Source organism: Nothoprocta perdicaria, unplaced genomic scaffold (genome assembly GCF_003342845.1).
Source record: "Nothoprocta perdicaria isolate Ctin4 unplaced genomic scaffold, notPer1 scaffold_11, whole genome shotgun sequence".
NCBI classification, from domain to species: Eukaryota; Metazoa; Chordata; class Aves; order Tinamiformes; family Tinamidae; genus Nothoprocta; species Nothoprocta perdicaria.
In genome coordinates this window covers 1,029,408-1,042,686 of record NW_020454205.1, presented here as the reverse complement: position 1 = coordinate 1,042,686, position 13,279 = coordinate 1,029,408, and the positions used below count along the sequence as shown (strand labels likewise).

Here is a 13,279-nt window from a genome sequence, read left to right as displayed (position 1 = left end):
GCACACAGCCAAATAATACATCAAGATAATAATACATCAAGATAAGAGTTTAGCTATTGCGTAAAAATAGAAGCCATATATCAATGGCAGGACAATCATCTGTAACTCAGTAAAATGAGGAGGTCCAGGGAGATTGTGTGGGTTTAGGCTGGGACAAAATTTAATTCTCCTCCTTGACCTCACATCTCATGATCAGCGGTCAAGTGAGTTAGGAAGTGTGCTTAAAAAACTTACTTGCTTTAAAACATGCAAAAAAAACAGATTTAAAACTGACTTTTCTGCAGGCATCCCTTTCTGATTCATTTCACAATAGTTTCTGAGTATTTCATTCTCACAGCATCAGCACAGGCAAAGATGAACTAAATCTTCTTTCTGCTAATCTTTCACAGACATTTACTTGTTCCCTTGCATCCATAAGAAACCACCATGAGCGAGTTCTCCGTCTCTACCCTCTCTTTCTAAGAAGAACACTCCCCTTTTCAGGGTGCTTTCCAAAGCTCAGCAGAACTCAGTACCATATGGAAATGCAATTTGTTCATTTTCATCCTCAGCACCTCGTTCATCATAGATGGGGTTGGCTGCCTCACCCAGCTCTGATTCTGCCCTTATGTCAAAGAGCTGCTCTTCCAGGAAGTTGCTTCCAATGCCATATTCCTCATCATGTGCCTTTGCTTCTGCAGGTGAGACGTGAGGAAATCCCAGGACAAAATCTGCAAACCTGCCAGGTAGTTTTTAAAGAGAAGTGATCAGGTGGGGAGCAAAATTACACTATAAATGCAGGAAGTACTGCCAGGTTAAAGATGATATATATATATCAAGTCATGTGCAGTGAAATAGCATAAGATGGAGAGTCATGTACAACAAATTAAATAGCAGAGGATGGCAGTGAGTCTGAACACTTCTCACTTTTTCCTGTTTCATCTTTGTCTTCAGTCTTTTCTAAGTAAGTAACTCTTGCTCTTCCAGAAGCCATCTGAAAGGTCTTGTGACTAAGCAAAAAGATCTGACTTTGTTTTTTCACCTTGTCACTGCCTGTGGGATAATCCAGAAAAGAAACTGATCCCTTCCTGTACTTGGGTGTATGGTGCTTTAGCCTCTATAAATAAAGTAAAATCTATAGTATATTTGAGACAAAGGCTGCAAGAATTCAGGTAAGTTGATGTTCTGCTAATGAAAGTAAAAAGGGTGAGAACGTAACAGTCCCACGTTCTTGTGCAATCACCTTGCTCCTGATGTCGAGTACTCCGGACAAGCTGAGGCCGTGTCCTGCCGAAGAATTTCTGCTTTTGGTGCATTTTGAGCTGCAGACGGAATTCTGCAGCTGCACCAAGTAAATGCCACGCCAGAGGTTGTGCAGAGCAAAGCAAGAACTTAGCTCTGTCTCTGCATTTTAATTTTTAATTTTTTAATTTTGCAATTAATCTTACTTTCAGTGGACAACTGCATTGAAAATACAGTCAGAATGACTGTATAATGGTTCCTGGCAAGTGCATGGAACAGACGGCAGTTCTGACACTTGGTAAGTGTCGACAGCAGCAGAGAAATGTAAGAAAAAGGAACTGCAGCTATATTCTACAATTCTGGTAAACTTACCAATAATTTACATTTTAGATTTAACATTTCTTTGAGATGAATGTGTCATCTCACTGTTCTTCACAGCATTGTTGGCTACATGGGGAACGCTGTTGGACTTGCTTGGACATGCATCTTCCAGGTTTGCTTAGTGTTGAACCATCTTCTGAGAGCTACTGAAAGCTTGAAGATACTCAAATTTAAACCAGACCTCTGCCTCATTTTATATTTTTACTGTGAACAATTTGCAATAATATTGTTCTTTAGTTAATATTAACTTTAAAAAAAGGTATTATCTAACCGTAGAATACATGTTTTAATTGCTTGCTCCATGCATATGGCATGTTTGTTTGTTTACAAAACTGAAGCTATCACTTTTTGTACCTTTCAAGAGCGCTACAGAATGCAAGTAGCATTTAGTTTAGTGGAAAATCTATAAACCCAGGGGACCCGTCTGTGTGTCCATCCAAAGAAGATGGAGCTTCTGAAACTAGTTTTAAATTTATATTGATTAAATGCCAAGCCCATGTGGCTGCTTAGAAAGTGTGGCACTTGATTTTGGGGTGATGCTCAAGCGTTGCGTGACTGGGTAAAATGTGAAAATCTGCTTCTAATATTTAAGTTTTATTATGGAAAAAAAAGGTCAGTGATTATTTTTATTTTTACATGGCTTTTTTGGGCTACCTTTATCAGACTTTTCACAACTCTTATTTGTCTTAAATTAGTCTCTTAAGCTGTATATAGAGCGGCTGCTCATTATGTTGTTGTTTGCATTCTTAGTCTTAAACACTTGGTTGATACTCTAAGCAATAGGTTTCCTTAGTTGTGCTGGCTTGCAGTTAGAGAGCTTAATACTGCTAAGGTTTGAACATGTTATGCTCAACCTGCTTCATTTTTATGGAACTTAAAGAGTATTGCTCCTAAAGTTACAGAAATCAAGGGCCATTTCACTCACTGGGCAGCCCCTGGGTCACTGGGTAGCAACGTGCAGAGGCATTAAAAGAAGTGTATGAGATTTGGGGAAAGCTGCCATCACTGTGAATTAGCTTTGAGCCTCTACAACCTCCCAGAAATTTATGAGCAGACAGGAACAAAAATGTCCAAAATGCATAATATCACCAGCAAGAAACACCTGGAGAGGTTGGGAGATCCCGCACCTCGGATCTGTGACAGAATTGCCCAAGCAGATAAAGCTAATTCCCTTTCTAACTGTACATAAGAGAAACTTACCTGGAACAATGCTTGGAGTAGTGTTTGGATCTGCTGTGTTAGTGACCACACAGTGCAGCTCCTGTTTTGGAAAAGTTCCTTACCTGTGCGGGGACTGGAGTTTGGATACTGCTAGCCACGATGGGAAGTCAGGGTTCCTGCAGAAGGAGCGTAATTCCTCCAGAGCTCTGACTGTTTCTGTTTCACCTTGTTCTCTATATTCTTCCTCAGTAAGGCATCGAATTACTAACTGTTTTGATTTATAGTAGTTCTTCATTTTTCTAAAATGAAATGAAAACGATTAGTCTTCTCTTAGTCTTCTGAATTAGTCTTCTAATGTCTTCTGGCATGTATTTCTCATGCTACACATGCAGTCCACCTGATCTTTTTCTGCTATTGACATGCATTTATCATTTTTTTGATCTTAAGAGATACAAGTCACATACTTGTATTAAAATTTTAGGATGAGGGCTGAAACATTTGTCAGCCTGTTTAGTCTCATCCAAACCTGTGGAATTCCACAAAAAGATATCCAATAAGCTTTGCTGAAGCTTTGGATCAGGTCCTTTCTAAACACTTTATTGTTTATGCATGGACTAAAACCCCATTAATAACACGTGGATGGCTGCTTGCTCAGCCATTCTGAGGCGCAGGATGCAGAGTTTCTGTGCAGAGACATAGGCTGAATCAAAAGCCAGTGTGCATATGTAACTTTGAAGACAAACAATTCTCTGAGTTGTTCATGTTGTTTACTAGATTGCTTCCCTTAAGTCTGGTTTTAAATTACACAACTGAGTAGTCAGAGGCCAAAATGTTTACAATCTGATGTTTTTTTAGCTGCTGCGTAGCAATGTATAATATAATTAGATATCAATTAGAAAGTGTGCCATGTTCTGTTCCCTTCTGTCGACTGCCTTCAATTTAAATGTTGTGATGAGTAAAGATAAGCAAAGGCTGGATGCCCATGAAAGTTTCAGCTCCTGCAAATAAAAACATCTGCTCAACCATCAGCATGCAGATTCGTTTCCCTCTAGGGCAAGAACGAACTGCAGACGTCATTTGGGTCAACTAGGAAAGGTCTTGCAGGCTCCCTGTGATCAGTCCTGATCCTGGATATCCTGGATAACGTGAGATTAATTCGTAGCTGTTTTGACACATCTGCTGCTCTGAACTATGCATCTTTGTGGTGCCATTATTTGGGACTCTACAACAGCATCAGTTCATTGAAAAAAAAAAAGTGGGGGGGAGGTCCATGTGAAGAATCGCTGTAAAAAATGTTCTGTCAAATCCTAACTGACCTTGCTGATTGCAGGGTCAGTTGAGCATGTTTCCATCAGGCTCCTGATTCTATAGGATGCTGTTAGAACAATTTGTGCCTTTCAGCTGGTGGGGAGGGGGGAAAAAAGAGTAAGTCTTCTACAAATGAAAAATTCTACCTAAAAACCTAATCCATAAAATCAACTTCAACTTAATTCACATCCAAACATCTAAAAATAATTTAAGAGCAAAGCAGTATGTTCTTCAAAACTAAACAATGTGTCAAAGACAAAAAGGTTCGAGGCTCAGCAGAAGCATAGTCATGCAGCAGTCTGCACTAAAATCTCTTCATTTGTGTGCCATCACTGTAAGTAACAAGCTGCTGTAAATTGTCCGTGGGGATCTGTTTTTTATTTTTTAAAAGAGTCTTCATTCGTGTGTTATGTTTGTGACAAAACATACTTTAAGATCTGGAAGATCAACCATCTTGTTCCCATACTGCCAACTAAAATGCTTAACAAACCAAGATCTATGTATTGAAAGCAGTTCCAATTCCAAGTGCCACATTATATAAATACATATTAGAATTCTTCACTATAACTGTTGCCATGAAGTCAGGGTAGATGGGCATATCTCTAATAATAAACCTGGAATACTCAAATCAGTGGAAAACATTCTCTGGTGGAACTAGCTTTTTAATCCCTGACCTCTCTCTGACACTGGTAGCTAACTAACCTCCAAGTGCCAGCAGTATTTAACATCTAATTCCTAGATGATTGGACATGGTTTTATCCTATAATATTCAGTGTGAGATACCTGCAAGTTCTCTCTCACAATGCATGGAACCAAGATGGAATTGTTGCAGTCTAATCAAACAAAACTGTGTTCGTTACCATATGCTGCACGCTGGAAGGTGCTACACTTGTACTGAAGAGCACAGTCGTGTTTCTCCACAGAGCAAAATTCACGCTTAGAACTGACAAAAACAATTAAATTCTGTATCTTTTGGATTTAAATGTCTCCTAATATAGCTTTAAATTTGCTAAAAATGTGAACTAGCACCAAAAATTCACCAATCATAATCAAAATGGAGCATTTTTTGTCATTATTGACCTCATCTCCTGGTGACACAGGGATTTGGACACTTGCAAATTCATACAAACCTGCCTATGTGACAAGCTGCACCGAGGGGATAACAGAGGCCTTTTGAACAGAGGCTGACTGCTATGATTGCATATGCAACTTGAGGTATGGTGACACCGCAGTAGATGAACACAAAGGCTATGAATTGTAGTGTCCATGTGAAGAAGGTTATGCTTAATTCACTGGTAAGTGGTCCATGCTGATAGCAAGTAGCAAAGCTTATAATTCCAACAGTCAAAAAATACCCTGCAGAAACAAAAAAGAATGGCATGGAGAAAAAGATGCAAACCATCCTAAGTATGCTTCAGCAGACTGATTGACAACGTATAGCTTGCTGGGTTTTGTGTTGCCCTATAGATACTTGAGCTGTTATGTGCCCTTTGTATTTAAAACACATGCAAGGGTTCATAAGGTGATCGTGAGTGGCCTTTAGCTAATGCTGCACCAGAACCCCTTCCTGGCAAAGCAGGTGCCAAATCAGCAGGTTTTTCAGCCCCTGCAGCCACATCCAGTTACTGGTTTGTGCAGCTGCATTTCCCAGTGCCAGCAAAATGCAAGCCTACAGAGCTAGCCTTTTGTTGTCCTGGGGAGAGTACGAAATGATAAATTAATGAAGAAATAATATAGGCAAAAAATTGCTTTTAAAGTTACTATTGGCTCGCTATGGACTAAGTGATCATTTCAGTGGATTAGGAGCTTTCAGAATATTCTAGCATCTCTGGCTCAGGAGAAAAAAATCATATATGAAAGTCGCTTGCCATTCCTTGTGGGCAGGTATTAATCTTACCACTAACTCAACACCTAATCTGCAGTGCATTTTCTGATTTTTCTGCTCAGTCTCTTACCCAACAAGTAGTTCCTGTGTTCAGACCACAACCATTGCATATTCTCTTTAAAACAGTACAGCAAATATAGTGAGGACATCCAGCAGCCACTCATTAAAATCCAAAATGTACTTTGCTGGGGAGGAAAAAAAAATAAAAATAAAAATAAAAATAAAAGAAATAAGAAAGAAATAAAAGGAATACCTCAGACAGACAGCTATATGATGGTAGCATCAAAAATCTTAGTCAGAATTAGGAGCACTGGGTTTAAGGGAATTCCCAGGCAACTGTGATATTTGGTAGACCTACCAGGCTTATGATCAGTTTTAGACTTCCACTACTCCATGCTGCAAGTAAACAATGTCAAGTCAAAGTGGGGCAGCTGCATTTCTGTATTTGCGTACATGTCCCAGTATCATGACATGGGCCTGTTACGTCTCTTGCAATGTACTTCCAATTAATTTATCTCAGAAATATTACAACAATGCATAGGGATAAGTGTTTTGTGTGAAATTAAGAAGAAGTCGAGGTGAATTTGGTGAAAAGGAGAGAATTTGTTCCAATTGCTGCAAAAGCTATGGTTTGAGCAAGCTTAGCTGCAGCCTAATAAAAACAATTCAGGTTTCAGAATAAACATTTTCTGTGCATCAACACTCTCCAGTTCATTTTAAACTTGGGAGCAATCTCATTAGAGCTCAATTCTGACCTGATTATATTTCCTTGATACAAGCAATCTTGCACCCACTTCAGTGGAATTACTGGCTACAAAATCAGAGCAAAAGGTCACAATCTGGATCTAGGTTCTTTACATCCTAAATGATCATGATGATTTTTTTTTTGTTTTGTTTTGTTTTCACATATTTTTACAAATGCAGATTTACCTTTGGAATAAATCTTTTAAGCGTCAACAGGAGAAAGACTAGCAGAGCAAGAACACCCAGTACTATTCCAGAAAGGTAAAAGAACTTGGGGCTTCTGTAAATGAATAAGAGAGAATACCATAAGTTTTCACTAAATTGCAGTTGATTAAAAATGCCACATTTTTAAATACAACAATGGTCTTCAGTAAGAACACAACTGTAAATTAGAAGTTGCTGCAACACAGTTAACAGGTCCTGTATAGACTTCAAACTCATGTAAGAAAAATTCCAAAGAATATCATAAGGTCACTGGAGTGTTAAAGTCTCAGTCATCTTAATGCTCACATTGCTTCTGCTTTTAGTGAATATCTACTTTCTATTCGTTTCCCTATATTTACAGGTACAGTTTTGCATTGCAAAACAAGTTTTTAAGTTTAATTGAAAATGTTGTATTTTTTCATAAGATTTTTTTTTGCATAAAATCTGACTTACAAAATATAACACCGAGTAAAACAAACATCAAAAGAACAATCAGAAAAGGCTGTCAACAGGTAGCAGCAGACCAAGCCCCACATGACCTCATCCTAAGCATTTCTCCTTGTAGGAATCCATCACTTATACATGAATGGTATGGAGAAGATTAAATATATGTTTATTTTCCATGTTTCATTGTGCTAAAGAACAGCTGCTTGACATCTTTAGCTTAGATAACAGACCAAAGATGCACAGACATCAGGAAAGGTCAAAACACAGGGGCTTATACTTACCTGCTAAGATTGCTTGCAAAATGGAACAGAAAAATTCCAGCTACAAACAAAGACAAGATCTTTCCATCTAGCACTAAAAAAAAAGGAAAACAAAAATGGATTTTAGGTTAATTCAATTTGAAATGATGATTTTTTATGTATTAACAGAAAAGTCCAAGTTTTCTTCATAAAAAGTAGCATTCTTTAATACTTGCAATACCAAACTATTTGTAATCTAAACTGAAATCATTATTACTTACTTTTTTGTTTTACGCTCACAATGTACGGTTCTTTCTTGAAGGGCTGTATTTTGAAACAAATATCCTCTCCATATTGTTTTATGTTTATGAATGTTTCTCTAGATGTCTCTGGTTGCCAAAAGATTTGAACAGCACACGCAGCAAACTCAAAAACTGTTTCGGAATTACGACAGTTGATTTCATCGGAAATAGGCATAAACTCAAACATTTCTGTGCTGTTAACTTTTATCTAAAATCAAACAGTAACAAAATACCTCTAAGAAGTGGCTCAGAATCATTGGCATTTTTTGTTTCTGAAACACATAACATAGAATTCGTACATATGATAAGGAAAGACAGTATAGAGAGCTAGAGAATAAAATGTTAGTTCGATTCTTTGTTAGATGTTTAATCCTGTTATGTACCTTGTGGACCTTAAAAGGCAATTCAGAGAACTCACAGTCAACAAAGTTCTAAGGCCTCAATCCATTCAAAGGCTCTAGGGGTTTGGTTTCACCCTTGACATTTGCCTGCCCACAAGCTTCTAACAAAACTGATAATAACTTGACTGACCACAGTTTCTTTTGTTTGTTCCTTTGGAAAGACCACACTCTTTCCCATCTTGCTCCTGACCATAAGTAACAGAAATTGCTTTTCGCATAGAAAAGAACACAATTTTCATGCTAGGGACAGAAGAAGGAAAAGGAAAATGGATTTTTTTTAAAACAAAAAATAAGTCTTAAGGATGTTCCTTAAGACTTACCCTTACCCTGTCATTTCTTTGAGCATTTTATGTTTCAAGCCTAAGGACCTAAACATGTTTAAAAAACCCTCTGCTACTCTGCAAAATAGAAGTACAATGTTACAGCTGTTTTTTACTAGTCACAACCTGATACAGCTTTTGTCCCTATGCTGTGGCCCACAATGCAATAATAAGTGATCCTCAGAGTTATATTTTATTCTGAGATTTAGAACATTTAATTAAGAGGCTTGGTGATAAGCAAAAGCATTTGTTACAGAGGTTAACAATTTTATAGATATTTATCAGTAGAAAGGCTGTGTAACAAAACAATATGCAACATGAGGGAGATGTTTGGCCTTTTACTATAACGCTACAGCCTGGGTGACATTCTTGTGAGAGACGTCAAACCTCTGCTGCACACAAAGTGAAGGAACACAGCACTAAAATATAGCTTTATCATGGTCTTACCTATATGCCATTCAGGCTAACAATTATACCCAGAGATACTTACTGTTGATAGTTAGCTCTTGCTAACAGATCACATACTCTGCTGAGGAAAGGTCTGCACGTGGGAATGATTCCCAAAACCACCTCTTACCTGAACAGTTGACCACACATACTGTAAATGCATGGTTCTGTTTTGCAAATAACAGTAACAGTTTTCACCCAGTTCCTGGATGACATATCTTTCTTCCAGAAGGCTACAGTTTCCATCTAGTGGGGAGGAAAAGTTCACTTTAAGTACACATCTAATAGAAACACATAGTCTTCCTCTTTTTTGCCTCCTTCCCCTGATTTTTGATATATGCTGAGGGACTCGCAAGCTATTTTCAGATAATGTAACATAAATGCTATGCTACAAGATAATCTGTTCAATACAGTTTAGATGAAAATCCATATTAGAATTTTAATCAAGTAATTTTTAGGCTCCAAAGTAAACTGCAGGACCTTTGAAAAAAGTTAATAGGGTGGTACTTTTTTTTTTTTTTTAATGTGTTAAAAGCATGGCTGTTATAAAAGTGGCACTTTTATAACACTGGCACTGGAATAGGGCTTCTGGGCCAAATTTCCTGCTGGCATGAGTGAGTGTAACTGCACTGCACTCAGTGCTTATACTAATGGTGAACGCAGCTGTGGGAGTGCAAGCAGGTAAACAGACTTACATATTAGAATCATCATTAGCACAGGGCACTGCTGCTGACTGCAGAAATCTCGTAGCCACTTCCCTCAGAAATGTTCACAATGTTAAATAACATAACTTCTTCAAAAATAATTTGTCCTTATAGAATCATCTTTCCTGACACCGGCCAGTCTTAACATGTAAAAAGGAAATGGAGCCAATAATTTGCCAAAAGTCATTTAATTAAGATTGCTAATTGGTTTAACTCTCCTGAAATATTAGTGACCCCCTATGCCTTTCAGAATTGCATCACACCTCAGAGCGGGAATGCACCTGAAAAGATTTATGGGGCAAATTTTTAAGAACATACATTCCAATCCATACATGTATAAAATATAGCCTGCAGTGCATTACATCAGTGTTCCAAGAACATAATTAAAGAGCAGAATAAAGAAAATGAATACAAATGTGAAAAGAGGGAATCATCTGGCTCACTGAACAGGAAAAGTAGGTCTAAGTCAAACTCACTCATAACTGCTAAAACCTTTGGAAAAAAACACTGTCACACACTCCAAACAGCAAAATTGGTGTGTGCAAAACAGACTTAAGCTGCATGGGGAAATACTGTTTGCAAGTAAAAACCTGTTCTGGCTCTTCAAGGACGCTAAGCCTACCCTGAATTATTTTAAATGGAGTTAATTAAACCAATGAAAAAAAATGTATGGATGTTCTTAACTCAGTTTGCTAAATCATTCTAAAATCAGAACAGCCAATGTATACCAAATGAGCCTTTTAAGCTAATTTGGTTTAAATTTATGATCTGGACACTTCTTTCATGAAAATTAAACATGCTGGAGCAGGAAGGTTGAACTAGAGGATCTCTAGAGGTCCCTTCCAGCTTTAACCATTCTGCGATTCCGTGAAACATACAATGAAGCCTCATCCACAGTGAGGCCACTGGGAGCTCAGTACTTTCATACAAGGGTTGGCTCTCTCTCCGAATTGACAGGCACTTCCGTAATGTCATCAGAGGGAGCTGCAGAAAGATAAATGAGTCTCTGAGAAGTGTTACTTTGCATTACGTTGCTGCATCAGAGTCGCTAACCATCTGATCTAAGCGTTTTAGAAGGAGGTACGCAGAGCAGGCAGTCCTCAAATGTCAAGACTGGGAGCAGTAGAGGGAATCAGCATCTTCTGCAGAATCCAAAAGAAGTTTTAGATCAGGGAGCTTCCATCCAGGAAAGAAATGGGAAGAGCTTCTTGAGCTGTTTTATGCGTACACACAAAATGCGTACACTGCTACTACAGCTGAGAATAACCAGATAACCTTTCTGGATTTTGATGCCCTCTGTAATCACAGTCTCACAAGAATGGTTGAGGTTGGAAGGGACCTCTAGAGATCATCCAGTCCAACCCCCTGCTCCAGCAGGGACACCCAGAACACGGGGCACCCGGTCACATCCAGGCAGGTTTTGACGATCCCCAGAGCAGGAGCCTCCACAGGCTCCTTGGGCAGCCTGTGCCAGGACTCTATCACCCTCACAGTGAAGTTCTTCCTCACATGGAGATGGAGCTTCCTATGCTTCAACTTGTACCTACTGCCCCTTGTCCTGTCACTGCTCATCACCAGGAGTTTGGCCCCTTCCTCCCTACATCTCTACATCCTCCCCTCAGGTACTTACACATATTGATCAGATCTCCTCTCAGCCTTCTCTAGGCTAAACAGCCCCAGCTTGCTTAGTCTACTGCCTTGACCCAAACTAACAGGAAGGCCATAGAGAGCAACCTGCACCAACGTTTCACATGACAATGCACAGACCTCTGCAACTGAAATAACTCAAAGAAAGGTACAAACCTTTCTTTCACTGCAAACCTTTGTTTCCAGTGCATTTGATGCCATTTAATTTATATATATATAAATATAACAGTTCAGCCACAAGCTTTCTTGCAAAGTTATCCTGGAAAATGTTATTACAGTAACTAATGATGACACTAGCAAAGTAGAATAATTATCAGGGGATCTCCAGGGCATGTTTGATGAAATTACTGGCTAGAAGGAAAAGAGAAAAACAAAGCAAAACAAAACCTCTTTCCATTTACGGAAAGATCTTTACCCTGACTGTCCCAGGCACTATGGCCACACGGATGGTGGCTGCACGGAAGGCAACACCTTCGGATCCTTCCTTAATAGCAGAACAGCCGTGGCTGAAAGTATCTTGCCCTGAAGCTTCAGAGGGGAATTACTCGCGTACTTGTGAGAAGCCGTAATCCGCATCTTTTTTATACAAACATAAGGGATAGCACCGTTCGGGGAGGGGGGTAGGCGCAGAAGGAGCTTGAGGAAAGAGCTTTTCCCGGCGGCGCCCTGCTGCCGCGGGCCAGCGCGAGCCCCCGCCCCGGTGCGCACAGCCCAGCCCCTGCCCTGGCGCCCGGCCACGGCGAAGGACGCGAGCAGGGCCCCGCCGAGAGCGGCAGGGAGGGCGAGAGGGAAGGCAAGGCAGGTACCTGCGGGCGGCGCCGCCGCCCCGCCGCCGGCCGCCTGCGCCAGCAGCAGCAGCAGGGCCAGCGGGCGCTGCGGGCGGCGGGGCGGCCGCGCCGGCCTCATGGCGGCGGCCGGCGGCTCCGGGGCAGAGCAGGGAGTCACGTGCCCAGCCCGCCCCCAACGGTCGCCGCCCGCAACGGTCACCGCCCCCAACGGTCACCGCCCCCAGCGGTCACCGCCCCCAGCGGTCACCGCCCCCAGCGGTCGCCGCCCCCAGCGGTCGCCGCCCCCAACGGTCGCCGCCCCCAACGGTCGCCGCCCCCAACGGTCGCCGCCCCCAACGGTCGCCGCGCGCTGAGCCCGCCCCTAACGGTGGCGGCCAAGAGGCCGGCCGGGGCCGCAGATGGGCTCGCTGGCAGCCGGTCCCGCCGCCCCTCAGGCGCTTTGGGGGAGGTGAGCGGGTTTTATATCCCAAGCGTGCCCAAGAAGAGGCTTAAAAACAGAATTCTTGTGTAGGAGCAGCAAAGGCCTGAACTTGGGCCGATCTGGATGCAGTGCCCCAGTTCATATGAGTTGCCTCAGCATATTTGTGGGATGTAGTAAGCAGGCAACGGTGGAAAGGACGGGCATGTTTTTTGTGGTGTTTTCACACCCCTGGAGGGTGGAGGGTTACTCCCCTGTGAGAACCAACCACCACCATTTTGCCAAGGTGCTCTGGACCACACAGAGTGTGGTACTGCATACCGAGGCCTTCCCCAGCCACTCATTGTGTGAGGAAAACTTACTTTTTTTGCCCTTAAAATTACGCTCTGTTAATGCACAGGGGCTGCTTTTGCTTTTATCCCAGATCGAATTCCTGGTGGTGGTAGCGCGGCCTTTTTCTTTTCTTTTTAACACCAGCCCACCGCCTTGCACCTTGCGGCGTGGGCGCAGCCGGGGGTGCCAGCTCTCGGCGCCTCGCCGTTGCCGCCCACGCTGGGCACGCAGAGGGCTGTGGCTTGTTCCCTGCAAGTGCTAACGGAGCGGAGAACGAGCGCAAAAATAGTTTGGATTTGATAGAAGGTGCAGCATCTGACAAACTTCAG

At 41.4% G+C, this 13,279-nt stretch overlaps 1 protein-coding gene across 1 annotated transcript; it reads right to left on the bottom strand.

Annotated features, from left to right (window-relative positions):
- Positions 1 to 13: 13 nt before the first annotated feature.
- Positions 14 to 12,239, bottom strand: NEMP2 (nuclear envelope integral membrane protein 2; the record flags this gene model as incomplete). Its single annotated transcript, XM_026048208.1, has 9 exons — positions 14 to 718; positions 2,886 to 3,062; positions 5,202 to 5,427; positions 6,027 to 6,141; positions 6,887 to 6,980; positions 7,633 to 7,705; positions 7,872 to 8,100; positions 9,191 to 9,306; positions 12,218 to 12,239. Coding segments are annotated over 9 exons (1,272 nt in total), but the record flags the coding sequence as incomplete, so codon positions are not given.
- Between the last annotated feature and the right edge of the window lie 1,040 nt (positions 12,240 to 13,279).